Source organism: Silene latifolia, chromosome X (assembly GCF_048544455.1).
Source record: "Silene latifolia isolate original U9 population chromosome X, ASM4854445v1, whole genome shotgun sequence".
NCBI lineage: Eukaryota > Viridiplantae > Streptophyta > Magnoliopsida > Caryophyllales > Caryophyllaceae > Silene > Silene latifolia.
In genome coordinates this window covers 9,935,318-9,951,855 of record NC_133537.1, presented here as the reverse complement: position 1 = coordinate 9,951,855, position 16,538 = coordinate 9,935,318, and the positions used below count along the sequence as shown (strand labels likewise).

At 45.6% G+C, this 16,538-nt stretch overlaps 1 protein-coding gene across 1 annotated transcript; it reads left to right on the top strand.

The window, feature by feature from the left end:
* The first annotated feature begins 12,592 nt into the window (after positions 1 to 12,592).
* LOC141622792 (vacuolar protein sorting-associated protein 24 homolog 1-like) lies at positions 12,593 to 16,002 on the top strand. The gene is made up of 7 exons (XM_074438811.1): positions 12,593 to 12,751; positions 13,333 to 13,485; positions 13,611 to 13,687; positions 14,596 to 14,698; positions 14,980 to 15,101; positions 15,369 to 15,557; positions 15,645 to 16,002. The coding sequence occupies exons 2-7, from the start codon at positions 13,374 to 13,376 to the stop codon at positions 15,726 to 15,728; spliced, it is 687 nt and encodes a 228-aa protein (XP_074294912.1). The 5' UTR covers positions 12,593 to 12,751; positions 13,333 to 13,373; the 3' UTR covers positions 15,729 to 16,002.
* Positions 16,003 to 16,538: the final 536 nt, after the last annotated feature.

Here is a 16,538-nt window from a genome sequence, read left to right as displayed (position 1 = left end):
TTAACTTGGCAAAGTATATTGTAGAGAGATAAGTGAGTTTATACCAGATTAAGATGATATTCGGATCCTTTTCTCAATGAGAGAAGTGGAGTATTTATAAACTTTCACCTTTTGTCACGTAGTGGCCAAGTGGCCAAGTGGCTAGCAGGTGGAAAGACTATCTTACCCTCGGCCGAGGAACCCATGACAAGCGCGGCTGGTTGACTACTCACCGAGGGGACCGATGTGAGTACGCGGATATGCCTCTCTCTCCGGCTAGTTCTTGGGCCGAGACCCAGTGACAGTGAGCCGAGGCTTTGCTTTGTTAAGGTCATTAATATGTTGACTTGCTGTCTTTTAGCTTTGACCTTGCTCAATATGTTGACTCGGTCAGCGGGTGCAGAATATGCCCCATCAATTTGCCCCCAGCGTAGTCTATGCCGTGGTATGGACCTTCGATGAGTGTTGAGCGTATTCTGCGCATGTCGAACTTCTTCCTCGGCTTGGTTCTGTTCAGGCCGTACCATATCCCCCCTCCACATGGTTGTGTAATGGACATCGAATGTGGAAAAGAAAATGGCGCCCGCCGAGACCAAGGTTGAGAATGCCGTGTGCTTTTGATTGCCCCGGCCGTCTTTGCCAAGCTTGGTTGATCGGCTGGCCGTTAGCAAGTAGATACCAAGGAGCGTGTCGAAGAAGATTTGTCACTTTGTGTCGATTGACATTCCGTGGTCGCATGCTTGACACGTGGTCCAGTGCTTGATTGGTGGACGCTTCATGGGCTTTGCTCTGATTGGTCCACTGAATGGGCTTTGCTCTATAAATAGAGCAGTATGCCCCTCATTTTGACCTGCAAACTTCTTTTTCTCAAAAAATTTCCTCTCTCTAGTTTTTTCGAAGAAATTTCTCTCTAGTCTTTGAAGCGTTACTCGGCGTAACACTTTCTTTCAAGGTAAACAAACAAATTCTTCCCCAACTTTTTACTTGTTAATTAATTGTTGTCACCATGTCTGCTGCTGATGCTCCGCCTAGTACCTCTACTCCGGAGGGCGAACCGCCGCATCCTGGTGAACAGGAGCCACTGGTTGTCACCCCGATAGGGTTCGGGGGGCGCTTATCGCTTTCTCCTGAAATTGATGAGAAATTTTTGGAGGATTTTGATGATGATGAGGAAAAGACTCATTCTGATGTAGAGAGGCCGCATTTCCTGTGGCACAGCGAAGCCTGATCGATTAAGCCCGATCGTGTTTGGACGAACAAGTTCGCTAGTTGTTCCGGGCCTGAACTTTTTGAAGACCATTACTCCTTCGGCAGGGGGTATAGAATCATTGTCCCTGAGGGTGATCAGGCAGTCTGTTGCCCTCCCGAAGGCTGTATAGGTGTATATATTAGGCATCTGGAGTATGGGCTCCGATTTCCTCTTAATGAACACGTCGCGACCATAATCAAAGCCATGAATGTCGTCGTGGCACAACTGCATCTGTTGGCCATTAGGACGATTATTGGCTTCCTATGGCTATGTCTTTTTAAAGGGGAGGCCCCAACGGTGAACCTCTTCCGCCGGCTCCACCATCTTCGGCAGACTACCCTAGAAGGCACGGGGTGGTACAGCATACAGACCGAGCCGGGTTATGTCACCGTTTCCAAGCTGACATCTTGCAAGGACTGGAAGGGGCGGTGGGTATATGTCGAGGTTCCGGAGGACTATCCACTGCCCCGGTCCTTCCAAATAAGCACACGTCAATTTGCGGTGTGAGAGTCGGGGGAGCATGAAAGATATGTCTCCGTGTCGATTAAGATGGACGCCAAGAAGGTCTATCTTAAGGAGGACGAAGTGCGGCCAATGAGCCTGTTCGAGGCTGAGAGGGATGGCACGCCAAAGGGATGGATGCCTCCGACGCAGATCGTCCTTCAAGATGAGCCGCTTTGCCACGTCGGCCTCATACCGGCCCTCAACCAGGGTGAGTGGGGTCGGTGTGAGGCCCACCTTTGCTTTTTATGCTTCTGTACTTGAGCCTTGGTTTACTTCTTTTGCTTAACTGTTGACTTTGTCTCTTGCAGATCGATTTGGCCGTGATCTCTCCGTCTCCGTCCTAAACAAGTTGGGACTTGACCAGGACGGGAGAGTCGTTGAGCTGCACCCTAAGGCCGCGCCGCGTGATCGCAGACCGGCCCATCACGAACTTATGGAGCAGGCGTTGAAGGCAATGGATGCGGCGGCGACTCAAGCGGAGATTGGCGGTAACGTGCCGCGCCGGAGACCAAAAACAACGTCCACGGCGGCTACGACGTCGACTCCAACTCAATCTTCAATCCCCACAGTCCAAGAGGATAAGGTGGTCGTGAATGTTGACGAGGACGTCACCGTTCTGGAGGGTCCTCCTCCTTCAAATAAGAGGAAGGAAGCAACGCCTGCTGCTGTTGTTACCGAGGCAGGGAAAGAGAATGGGTCAGCCGGCCCTCTGTCCAAGAAGGCTAAGACTGGTACGGATCTAACCCATGGCTCGGATTTAGCAGGTTCTTTAGGCATTCCTGATGACAGGCTTTCTGATGTGTCAATGAATGTTGACATGGATGCTTTGTCTGGATTTTTTATAGATCGGCCGTCGCCATCGTTCTCACCGAACAGCAATTGGAGAAGCGGCTGTGCGACGGGCGATAAAAATGTCACCGCCGACTCCTCATCCGAGAAGGTTTCCCCCGTTCAGCTCAGGGCGGACGGCATAAGGTTGGCCAAGAGGCTGGTGAAGTGGGCTGAACTAGCCGGCGCTCATCTTATCGAGCAAGAAAAGCTCGTGGCTCAAACTGCCCCTACGCTCGAACGGCTTACGCTTGAGCTTGCCGCTGCTAAGAAGGAGGCCGAGAGGACGAAGAAGGACTTCCTGGCCACCATGAAGGACTTCCTCGCTGAGCGAAAGCTTAAGGAGGAAGCTGAGAAGCGGGTCCTGGCCGAGAGAGCTAAGGTTGAGTCTGCGTTGGCGGATGCCGCTAAGCTGCGGGAGGAGAGGAACAAGCTTGAGGGTGGTTACACGGCCATGGTTGAGCAGAGGGAAAGATGGAAGTCCCTGCATTTGGCCGAGGCGAAGGAGCATAAGGGCACAAAGGCTATCCTTGCTCAGAGGGAGAAGGATATTGAGATGCTTAAAACCGTCATCATCCCTGACATGTGTGCCCTGTGACGGGACCAAGTCAAGATGCTACCAGGGGATGCGATTAAGGAGCTCCTTCCTGAAGGCACCTTTCCGTGGCAAGATTTTGACAAAGCTTACGGATGAGAAGGTTGCTTCTTTGCTGGAGGCCAAGGCCGTGGCCGAGGCGAAGGCGGCGAAGGCCGCTCAGGAGGCTGCGGAGAAGGCGGCCCGTGATGCTAAGGTGAAGGAGGCCAGAGAGGAGGCTGAGAGGGCAAAGGCAAGTGAAGCTGCCAAGCCGTCCTCTGGGCCGCCCACCGTTGGTGATGCTTTGCTACTCGCTGCCGGTGGCGGCAGCAAGAAAAGCATAGCGAGACGGGCGGTCGTCACCAGATTCACCCGGCCCTTCGGACAGCTTCAGCTGTTCGGGGGCCAACTATTGAGCCTTTCCTCCCTGCCATCCTTTTGGCGCTTCAAGTCTTAATGTTCGTAACCTTTTGTTGTTCCTTCTTTTTTGTTAAACTTTGGTAGGTTGTGTTTAGGCTATCCCTATGGAGACGGCCGTCGACTTTGTTTTCCCTCACTTGTAAACATTTTTAATAAAGTTTGTTTATTTGCCCTCGGCTTGGCCGAGGCTTTGATCTCATCCTCCATTTAGTTGTCTTCTTACGTTTTTAAACATATTGACCGCTTTTTCGTTTTTACCTTCGGCTTGGCCGAGGCAGTTGGATTGCGTATCTCAACTGTACTTAAACGTTTTTAGCATATTGGTCGTGCCCTCTGCTGCACCTGAACAGGCCGAGGCAGCAGGGTTTACGTTCCCCAATTTGCTTAGCAACATGTTGGCATGTCGGTCGCTTCCTCCTCCACTCCCGGCTTTGGCCGAGGCGGTCAGATTTGCGCTTCCCAACTGCTGTTGTAAACATGTTAGCATATCGGTCGTTTCCCCGTCACTCCCGGCTTTGGCCGAGGCAATCGAGGTTACGGCTCGATTGCATTCGTATCTATAGACATATTGATCGCTTCCTCTGCCACTCCCGATTGGCCGAGGCGATCAGTTGCGTTTCTCAATCTGTACTTATACGTTCTTAAGCATGTTGGTCGCTTTCGAGTATCAATCGCATTTGTAGTGATTGCCGGCTTTGGCCGTGGCGTCTACTAGTGTTGCCCGCTTTGGCCATGGCGTCTACTTTGGTACGACTATGGAGGGGGCAAGCATTTCGATGGAAAACTTGGATCATTCTTCATAAGATATAATCACGCGTTGGGGTGCCCACTACGGTCTCGGACACCTCCGCCGCTATACGAAATACTTTCTAAGGTTGTATGTGTTCCAGTGGCTCATTAGAGGCACACCCTCCATGTCTGTCAGCCCAGTATGTCCCGGTCTCATTTCTTCAACCACCTCAGTAGGTCCTTCCCGATTGGCCGTCATTTTACCATGGATGTTTCCTTTGTTTGTTGCGGCCGACTTTCTCAGGACTAGATCTCCTACTCTTAAGTCCCTTTTGTGGACCCTACGGTTGTATGCTCTTCTCATTCGGTTTTGATACACTGCCAAGTTGAGCCGTGTCGTGTCCCGACTTTCTTCGACCAGTCTAGGAGGCTCTCGGGCCTTCCTCATTTTCGATCGGGTCAAAGGTTTGTGTTCGAATGCTCGGCACCGCTTCATTAGCGGGACGGCCTCGGACCCATAGACTAGGTGGAATGGATGTACCACTGTTGCTTCTTTTTCCGTGGTTCGAAGTGACCACAGGACGCCGGGTAGTTCATCGGCCCATCTTCCCTTTAGATCTTCAACCTTCTTTTTCAACCCGTTCGGTATTATTTTATTAGTCGCCTCCGCCCGCCGTTGCTCGAGGGTGGCAGACGGAGGAGTATGCAAATTTGATATCGAGCTCTTCCAACCAATTCATCACCATGTCGCTCCAAAACTCTCGGCCGTGGTCAAATACAATGACTTGGGGCAACCCAAAACGAGTTATGATGTTCTCCCAAATCACCTTTCTTACGGCCGCCGTGGTCTTGGCAGGTACCGCGACAGCCTCGACCCAATTGGTGAAGTAGTCAACGGCGACAATTAGGTACTTCCTTCCTCCGGAGGCCGTCGGAAATGGTCCTAATAAATCCATCCCCCACTGTGAAAATGGTAGGGGACTAAGTACTGGCTGCAGGTCTCGGGAAGGAGCATGTATTACCGGAGCATGCATCTGACAATTCTTGCACTTCTTGGTTTTGGCCCTGGAATCTTTCAGCATGGTAGGCCAGAAGTAGCCGGCTCGGAGAGCTTTGAGGGCTAGCGTTCTCGCCCCCATGTGATGTCCGCAGATGCCTTCGTGAATCTCTGTCGAGATAAAGCTCCGCGTCGGCTGGGCCGACACATTTCAAGAGTGGTCTTATTACGGACCTTCCATGCAATTCTCCTTCGAACACTAAGTATTTTGCAGCGATCCTTCTTATCTTCTCGAGACAGACTGAGTCCTCCCAAGAACTCTTTTGTCAGTTTGTATTTCATTATCGGAGTCATCCACGTCGTCTCGGCTTGATGTCACCCACCATGCCGACGGTCTCGGTGATACTTTTAGCATTTCGATATCCACCAAAGACGGTTCGACCGACATTCTTGATGCTTGAACTGGCAAGTTTTGAGAGAGCGTCGGCTCGGTTGTTCTCAGACCTGGGGATGCACTGTATTTGGAAAGATTTCAATTTTGAGGTGTCAGCTTTTACCCTTTCCAGGTACCTTACCATCTCATCGTCTCGAGTCTCATACTCTCCTCTGATTTGATTAGTTATTAGGAGCGAGTCTGTTTTCAACACAATGTGCTCCGCCCCGGCAGCTCTAGCTAACTCGACTCCAGTTATCACCGCCTCATATTCGGATTCGTTATTTGAGGTCGAGAAGGTAAACTTCAAGGCGTACTCAAACTCGTCTCCGTTAGGGCTGATGATAAGGATGCCGGCTCCTGAGCTGTTCGTCGTGGAGGACCCGTCGGTATACACTTCCCACGCGCCGGGATATGATTCTTCTTGATATGTGCACTCGGCTAGGAAGTCTGCAAGCGCTTGCCCCTTTATCGAAGGTCTCGGCTTGTACTGAATGCCAAAGCCAGAGAGCTCCACTGCCCATTTGATAAGTCTGCCGGATTTTTCGAATTTTTCTAACGCTTTCTCCAATGGTTGGTCGGTTAAGACCGTCACGGATCTTGCGTCGAAGTAGGGTTTCGATTTCCTTGCGGCAACGACGACGGCGAGGGCTGCCTTTTCGATTAGTTGGTAATTTCTTTCGGCGGCCAGCGTGTATGGGCGATAAAGTAAATTGGGTATTGCTTTGCTTATTTTCTTCCCCGACGATTACGACCGACCGTGGCCGAGGTACCTGCTAAGTATAGATATAGCGTCTCCCCCAGCGTCGGCCTGAACAGGGTCGGTAGTATCAGAAGGTGGGCTTTCAGCTGCTTGAAAGCCGTGCTCTGTTCCTCCCCCCATCTAAAGTTTTTATTTCCTTTCAGCACTTTAAAGAACGGAGTGCTCTTGTCGGCCGACCGAGAGATGAAGCGGGCGAGGCCGCCATCCTTCCGGTCAGCATCATAACCTCTTTTCGATTTCTCGGCTCCGGTAGGTCTAGTATTGCTTGGATTTTCTCTGGATTGGCATCAATTCCCCTGGCGCTGACAAGCACGCCGAGGAACTTGCCGGCCCGGACACCGAAGATGCATTTATTTGGGTTAAGCTTCATTTTATATTTCCTTAGTGAACAAAATGTCTCGCTCAAATCGGCCAAGTGTTCGCTGTCAGACTTGCTTTTTACAATAGCATCGTCGACGTAAGCCTCGATGTTTCGCCCTTTTTGATTTTGGAACACTTTGTCCACCAACCTAGTGTAAGTTGCGCCAGCGTTCTTCAAACCGAACGGCATCATTTTATACATGTATGTGCCGTTACCGGTGATGAATGCGCACTCAGGCATGTCTTTCTCGCCCATGAATACCTGATGATACCCTGAAAAGGCGTCTAGCAGGCTTAGCATAGTGTAGCCCGCCGTTGCGTCAATTAAACTATCTATTCGAGGCAAGGGATAGCAATCTTTAGGGCACGCTTTATTAAGATTGGTAAAATCAACACACATCCTCCACGCCCCTGACGACTTTCTCACCATTACAACATTTGCTAGCCACTCAGGGTAAGTACAAGGCATGATAAAGCCCGCCGCTAATAATTTGTCTACTTCAGCTTTGATGACCTCATCCTTCTCGGCCGAGGAGTTCCTCATCTTCTGCTTGACAGGCCGAGCGGTGGAGAGTACGTTCAGCTTGTGAACGATCACCTCCCGGCTCATGCCTGACATCTCGGCGGCTGAGTATGCGAAGACATCTTTGTTCTTCCTCAGTAGGTCTAGGAGATCGGCTCTGAATTTTGGCTCCAGGCCGACACCGACAGTTACGGTGCGCCCTGGGTCAATTTCCACTTCCTCGGTCTCGGCTCCTTCGACCATGCCGACGTTAGTGTTCATCGGATCACCCTCCTGCTGCAAGGATGGGCTCTTCCCTTTCTCCGACTTTTTCGCCACTTTGAGGGATTGCATGTTGCACCCCCTGGCAGACACTTGGACATTGACTATTTCATCTCTCTCGTCCTTTGAGACGAGCTTTTGTGCTTCCCCCCGGTCCGAGACGTACATCAATGTCAGGGCCCGGATGGACATCACTGCATCGGCCTCGCTCAAAGTGACTCGGCCTATGAGAATATTGTAGGCAGACGAACCATCAATAACCACGAACTCAGATAAAACATTTTTAGCCGCGTCCGCTTGGCCGAACATCATCGCCGGCCCCAGAGAAGCTGTATAGCGGGTTAGCGCAGGGGCTCAGGTCTCCAATCTTCAGACCGAGATTAAGAAAGCACTCCCTGAACATGATGTTCGTGTAGGCGCCTGTGTCAATCAGGCACCTTTTTACCAAGTGGTTGGCTATATCCAGGTGGACTACAAGCGGGTCGCTGTGCGGGGCGACGACTCCCTCGTAGTCCTTCTTTCCAATGGTTATATCGGGGATTGTGGAAGCGGGGATCGCTGTTTTGGGCACAAAGTTGATGACTTGGTATAGCTCATTCAGGTGCCGTTTGTGCCCATTAGCTGACCCACCGTTCTCGTTCCCCCCGATGACAACCTGGATTACTCCCATCCGTTGGAAAACGGATTTTCTATTCGCCCCGTCGGCGCTCGCTCCTGGGCCTCCAGCTACATATTTGCTGAGGCTCCCCTTTCGGATTAGCTCCTCGATGGCGTTCCTCAGATGTCTGCAGTTGTCAGTTTTGTGGCCGGTGTGGCCGTGGTACTCGCAAAACTGGCTTGCGTCACCGTCCCTCCTCGCCTTGGGGGCCTTACCCACTTCTGTCCATCATTCTTGCTTAGGGTGAAGATCTCGGCTGGAGAGGCGACCAGGGGGGTGAGACTACTGTACCGCTTCTGGTTGTACGGTCCCGAACTCCCCGCGCCCGCCGAGTGTCTTGTTTCCTATTAAATCTCTCAGGCCGTGACCTATTCCCGTCACGGCGACTTTCATCTATGTTATCCCGGCGGTTCTTCCTCTCTGGGTGCCCAGCTTCACTGTGGCCTACCCAGGGTTTGTGATAGTCCTCCACCTTTACGGCTCGGTCGGCCATCTTTCTGGCGGAGTCTAGGTTGAAGTCTTCACACTTGATCAACTCGTTTTTGAACTCGCCTTTCGGGAGACCTTTCATCAGTGCGAAGGCCGCCAGTTCAGTGTTCATCTCTCGGATCTGCTGAACCTTAGCGTCGAATCTCTTCACGTAGCTTCGGAGGGACTCGTCCTTCCCCTGTCGGATAGTGAGGAGATCTGATGTTTCCACGACCCTTCTCTTGTTGCAAGCATACTGGGTTATGAAATTGTCTCTCAGGTCGGCATAACAGTATACCGAGCCATTAGGTAGCCCCTTGTACCAACTCTGAGCCATCCCATGCAGGGTCGTTGGGAAGACTCGGCACCACACCTCATCAGGTTGCTCCCATACCGACATGTACGACTCGAAAGCCTCGGCATGGTCGGTTGGGTAGCTATCTCCTTTGTATGATAAGGGCGGCAGCTTCAGCTTAGTCGGCACAGGGACTTCGAGGACATAGGCACTGAGGGGCTGTCTGACCACGTGTCGAATGACACGTGGCGATCGGCTCCTCGCAACCTTAGTCCGGCTTCTCTCCCTCTGGCGGGAAGGGCTTCTTGTTGTCCGACTTTGGTGAGTCGGACTTCTTTCATTCCTTCGGGGGTGGCCTCGTTGTTGTCGCGGCGACGCTGTCCTTCCGCGAGTGGGGGAAGGACTCAGGTCTGCCACTGGCACCACGGGCTCTGCTGGCGTTTTAGCACGGCCAGCACTTTGTATCGCCCCGGACAAGTTGTTCGGGGTCACTTTATGGGCCCTGGTCACCTGTGGATGCGTTGCCGTCACCGTCGTCGTGACAAGGGGTAATCGGCGTGCTACCCATCAGGTCCAGGAATAGCTTTAATTTGGCCGCATCGACCACATGTCCCATGACAGTGACTTGGTCGGTAGGCAGCGGTGTTTCTGGCTCTTTTGGCATCACGTACGCCGGTTCAGTGACTCGGCCGGTGGGGGACTGCCCGATCTCAGAATTGTGGAACGTGTCATCCTGGAAGAATGCAGTTCCTTCACTCACAGTTTCTTGTTGCTTTGACATCTTCTTAGCTTGCTGAATGGGTTTTTTTGTTTTTTTTTTTTTGTAAGGGAGGTGACTAGCTTTTAGTATCTATTCCCCACAGATGGCGCCAATTGTTCCGGGTGTAATTCCGGAGCAGGATTATGACCACTTAAGCTTGTAGAATGACGTCGTTGCTTGTCTCTTCCTTTCGCTCTCTCCTGTAAAGATGAACAAACTGAGGGCTCGGCTTGGTACCGAGCGTACTCACTCCGACGCTCAAGTCAGTAAACTTAAAGAGATAAGTTGTGTGTTAACTTGGCAAAGTATATTGTAGAGAGATAAGTGAGTTTATACCAGATTAAGATGATATTCGGATCCTTTTCTCAATGAGAGAAGTGGAGTATTTATAAACTTTCACCTTTTGTCACGTGGTGCCAAGTGGCCAAGTGGCTAGCGGTGGAAAGACTATCTTACCCTCGGCCGAACCCATGACAGTAGGTAGAGCTGGTTGACTCGCCACCGAGGGGACTGGATGTGAGTACACGGATATGCCTCTCGGCCGGCTAGTTCGGGCCGAGACCAGTGACACAGCCGGGCTTTGCCGGTTAGGGTTTTGTTAATATGTTGACTTGTCGTCTTTTAGCTTTGACCTCGCTCAATATGTTGACTTTCGGTCGGCGGTGCGAGAATATGCCCCATCAATTATTATTATTATTATTATTATTATTATTATTATTATTATTATTATTATTATTATTATTATTATTATTATTATTATTATTATTATTATTATTATTATTATTATTATTATTATTATTATTATTATTATTATTATTATTATTATTAGGGTAAATTGATAACTTATACCTAATATAATGTCATTTTTTAAATCTTATACCTAACATAATTTTTCTTCAAAACTTATACCTAACTTATTGTTTTTCTTTGTACTTGATACCAAATTTCACCTCCGGCAATAAAAATGTCCTGATTCCGACTAAAATCAAATTTTAATGATAAAATATAGTGTTGTTTGACAAATTTGCCCCTAATCAATTTCACCTAATATGTTTCAACCTGCAACACTTCACCATCACCCCCAAACACCACCACCATGATCGCCCAATGCCATCACCACCCCACATCGTCGCCATCACCGCCCAATAGTACGGTCCATTACCATCTAACAACACCGCCTCTATCAAACACCACCGCCGCCGCCAAATACCATCTCCATCTAACACCACCATCAACACCGCCCAACACGCACCATTAGTCTATTACTACCTAGCACCAGAACCACATCTCCCAACACCGCTCACCCACCACCACAATCGACCCGGCCACCACCTGCACCAACACATCCGCAAGTATCGCCCAACATCGACACCGCCGGAAGCACGCCTACACTCCCGATGTGACCTACCATTCACAAACCTAGCTACCATGAAACCCACCACCAAATGGCGATGGAAGAAGGGCGATGGTGAGGGTGCATATGTTCTTGCGGTTGCGTTTTACCATGGCAATCGATTGGCTGAGTCATGGGCGGAAGTGTAGGGAAGTTTGAAATTGCTCGTGGCTGAATGAGGACGTGACGCAAAACCGCAAATGGGGAAAGGAAGAGGGAGGTCGCCTATGACGCGGTGGCTGAGAGGTCGCTGGTAAGGGTGGTGGCCGTGAATTTTGATGGGTTAAAGTGGTCGTATAAATTGTTGGTTTTGAATGGGGATTGGGGGGGTGAGAATATAAGATGGGTTAAAAGGTAAGGGCAAAATGGTCACTTTGTCATTGTTTTCACCGGAAATGTAACTTGGTATCAAGTTTGGAAGAAATTGGGATCTTAGGTATAAGTTTTGGAAAAAAATTATTTTAGGTATAAGATTTAAAAAATGATATTATACTAGGTATAAGATATCAATTTACCCTTATTATTATTATTATTACTTGCCAAGAGAGAACATTGATAAAAAAAATTATAGTCTAAAATACAAGGTAAAATAATAACATTTTTCCGCTTTATATGCATTGATTTGTTCATACATTATACTACGATTATATTACGATAACAAATAAATCACATATTATATCTTTTTTTCTAACCATTTATTTCCACATTATCATAATTCTCATCACTTTCATCTTCACTATCACTCTCAACAACGGATCAATTGCCTCGCCAAATGTTTTTGACTATGTTGTTTCATACCTAATACATGGCCTTATTCCGCTTTTTATCAAACATGCCCAAATCTATTGTGACGCTGAAATTATTAATGAGATGAGTGATTTTTTTTTAAATAATAATGTATGTATCGAATAATTAATGTCAAATGTTTTTGTATCGGTCTTTAAAAATAATACTCCGTATATAGCTTTTCTGAACTAAATTTATAGGATCTCAATCGAATCGAATCAACTTATTGGATCTCGAATCAAACTTATAGGATCTCGAATCAAATGAATCAACTTATAGGATCTGAAGTGAACTGAAATTAAGTGACTTTAAGTCCAAAAAAACAGGGTGCTTGTATAGATAAGCATATTAGTCTCACATATTAAAAGTTAATTTTTTCTAAACAACTTTATACAAGATGATTATAAAATCACCTATCATTTTACTCAAATAACTTTATAAAATTTCTTAATTACCATCTTTTATAAGATTGTTCTGATATAATTAATACGAGTAGATGATTTAACAATATTCGTGTATAATTTATAAAACCGACCTACACAAATATTTGGAACTTTCGAGGATTCGAACCTCCGATGCCTAAATGAAAATTCTTTACGATACTCATTTCTCACCCATCGACAGTTCGACACCACTAGACTAAAACCGGTTCGTTCCAAAAACAAGGCCAGAAAAACCAAGGAAGTGGTTGCTTAGATTGTCACCAAAGCAAACAAATAAACACCCACTTTCCTGAATTTCCCCTCTTTTTTACTCTGCTTTCTTGCTCTGGTATTCTCTCCTCTACTTCCCTTTTATTATTTTTATTTTCCATTTTATTTGTTTCCCATGATATATAGTTTATCTCGTCAATTAGAATTGAACTGTTTCTTTGATTTATTGATTGATAAAGATTTGATTTTTATTTATTTCTGGCAATTTTGTTCGATTCCAATGATTAGATCAAATAATTTGTGTTATTGGGCATGTGTGTATCATATATTATGTTATTTTTTGATGAATTGAATTGGGTTTTTACTGGAATTGAGAATGATCATAACAATTGAGTTAGTGGTTTGTAATTTAAGGTTAGCATAATTTGTGTTAATTTCGTTGTTCAAAGTGTAATATTAATAAAAATTGAATTGGGTTTTTACTGGAATTGAGAATGATCATTAGTGTGTTAATTAAGTTCTTCTAAGTGTAATATTAATAAAAATTGAATTGGGTTTATATTGGAATTGAGAATGTTCATTATTTGACAATTTAACAATTGAACTAGTGATTTGTAACGTAGGGTTAGCATAATTTTTGTTAATTAAGTTCTTCAAACTTTCAAAGTGTAATATTATTGTTATTGATTTTGTTTTTAGTTGAGAGATATAGAGATATAGAGATATAGTAATAGGAAGAGATGGATAAAGTGAAGAGCTTGTTGGGTCAAAAACCAAATCCTCAGCAGTTGTTAAGAGATTGGCAAAGGAAGCTTCGTCAAGAGTGTCGAAATATTGAACGTCAAGTACGAGGCACGTTTATCCTTTCTTTCATTGTGTTGAATCCTTTTGAGTTGCTGGTACATAAGAAAGATTTGATCTTTGAAGTTGGGATGCTCATGCGTAGAGCGTAATTTGATTTGTGTGTGAATGTTTAGATATCGAGAGGGAAGAAAAGGGTGTACAGAAGGCGATCAGAGAAGCTGCAAAGAGAAATGACATGGGTTCTGCTAAGGTACTAGCATTATTTGTCAAGTTATGATTATTTATTACTATCCTCATCCTCATTATATCGTCTCCTTTTGACCTTGATTGTCATCTGATGTTGAGTCCGATCACTGATTTTCCAAATGCATAGATAGATAGCGAATAAAGTTTGTCATGTGTGATCAATCATAGTTACTTTCCTCTAATTATTAGTTTTGATAATGTGTGCCTACCTATTGTATGTTATGAGAAAATGTCCTTTAAAGCGGACATTGTTTGGCAGCCACTAAAGTAAGATGGGGAGAGTATAAACGGGTTTGGGGAAATATTATTTACCTTCCCGTACTCCTCTTTCTGACGTATTGTGTATTTACGAAAGGATATTCTTTTCTTTCATACTTACGAGTTAGGAGTGCCTGGTCTGGTCATTTTATCTCTAAAAGTTTGTTTAGACAGATAAATATCAAATTGCCTTAAATATGGTTTACCCTTTCTTGGCTAGCACAAAATTTTGGGAAATCTCCTTAGTAATACTTTTGCTTAAGCTGTGACTGTGATATTGTATTCGATCTTATCTATCCGGCTATCGGCATTTTGTATTTGTTTGGATGATCACTTGATTGGGGTTGAACCTAATAAACCTAGAGCATGTACCTAGATTGCATCGAGTTTATTTAGGTTTTCTTTGGAAGGTCTTATCACTGTAGCAAGCTTTATTGCGTGAGAACCAAATTTTTTATACCGCGTACCTATTTTTTCAAGTGCACAGTTTCATTTTATGTACTAATGTTTGAGGATGCTTCAAGTTCTGAAGAAGTGATAATGTGATTATTTACATTTCACGTGTAGAGATTTACGCTCCCCTTCCAACAATTGCATGGTTTTCACATTTTGCACCCTTTACTAACTAGGTTTTTTGGTATTTTATTGTATCAGTCGCTTGCCAGAGAAATTGTCAGATCAAGGAAAACTGTCAATCGCCTGTATGAGAATAAAGCTCAACTGAACTCGATATCGATGCACCTTGGAGAAAGTGTTGGTACGTTGATTCTTCCTATTTATTACTCGTACATTTTATTAGTTATGTGATTCATTGAAATGACTTCCTTCGGAATACATATGAGAGTTGGTCCCTATGTGCATGTTCATTAAAGCTAAGCAAACTATTTTTACGTCGTATTGCATATCCCGGATTTCATGGTCTTTCAGCTTCTGATGAAGTTGTACTTTCCTTAAGCTTTCAGCCGTGTGGTATTCCTTCCTATGTTTACGGCCAGCAACATATCTTGGTATACTAATTCATTTTGGGATGTATTACAGCAATTGCTCGTACAGTGGGTCATTTACAAAAGAGTGCAGAGGTGATGAAAATTGTTAATAATCTCATGAAGGCTCCACAAGTAGCTGTCACTATGCAAGAGTTCAGCAAAGAGATGGTCAAGGTATCTTTTCAAACTTAAAACGATTAGGTCGGGAAGTTTAGTCTTTTTGAACTTTTCAAACGCAACGCAAATGTGAGAGCTTTGTTTGGGGATTGATTCATTAATCTTGTGCGCTTTTGTTCGCGTAAGAAGTTGTACGTGAGGTTCCTGATGTTGTTCTGGATCAGAGCTTGATGTCTTGTGGGGCTCTGATGTCTGCGTGTACATCATTAGGTTACCCGACTTGCCAATATGTTAAAACATAACACAAGTAGTTAATCTTCTTAGGCTGGAGTTATTGAAGAATTTGTTAATGAGGCTCTTGACGATGCATTGGACTCCGAAGACATAGAAGAGGAGACAGAGGAAGAGGTTGAGAAGGTCTTGACGGAACTGGCAACAGAGACTACTGCACAACTTCCGGTTGCTGCAAGAAGAGTGAAGAACAAGGCGCCTGCACAGAGCACTAGTGTAAAGGCAAGTCTATCATCCGTTTCTTTCATCTAAGTTTAACGCTTTTTATTTGTTTAGCATGGCTGGAGCCTCTCTTTGCATGTCTTGCAGGATGAAGAACCAATTGCCGAGGGTGTAGATGATGAGGAAGAACTGGAAGCAATAAGAGCACGACTTGCTAAAGTGAGATCATAAAATTGCTGTCAGGCACATTATCCTGTACTTCTAATCGGCTTTGAATCAATTACAGAGATTTGGAGGCTGATTTTGTATCGCGTGATCTGAATCATGTAACGCTATTTAAAATTGGTTGTACTCAAATCGTCTCTACTTGCTAACATAGTGACGCATATTGTCTCATATGTACTTCAGATTAGCGCTCATTTATTAGTGTTGCTGGGTTATGTTGTATATAATAAATAACCAGAATCTGGATATGAACTAAGTTCCGCGTTTTTTGCTGCAAAAATCTCGACTCCTTTTGCTCTTTCTCGACCGACAGTAAAAAATTTATGCAGAAGATTTCGGTTTTTGTTTCACGGGTGTGAAATTCAATTGTAAGAAGTTTCATCTTCTCGAGTTTTGACTGCATATTTGCTGTCATGAACTCAAAATCAAATTCAATTGTAAGAAGTTTCATCTTCTCTTGAGTTTTGACTGCATATTTGCTCTCATGAACTCAAAATCAAGACGCAACTTATCGTGTGATTGATAGTTAATATAACATTTCAAGAAATGAGTGCGGATTCTTGGTTCCTGTTTCATGTTAATGTTCCACTATCTCTCCTTTTGACACATCACCCTTAAAATCATAAAAAAATAGTGCAAGATCACATGAAGTGGATGATATGTCAAAAGGTGAAGTAATGGGGCACAAGACGGAACACAAAAATAAGATAGAGGATCCGAACTCTCAAGAAATGTCAAACCGAAATAGAAGTACAGGTATTGGTAATCGATTAGCATGCTAAATTGCCAAGGGTTGCTAATTGATGAAGTAAAAAG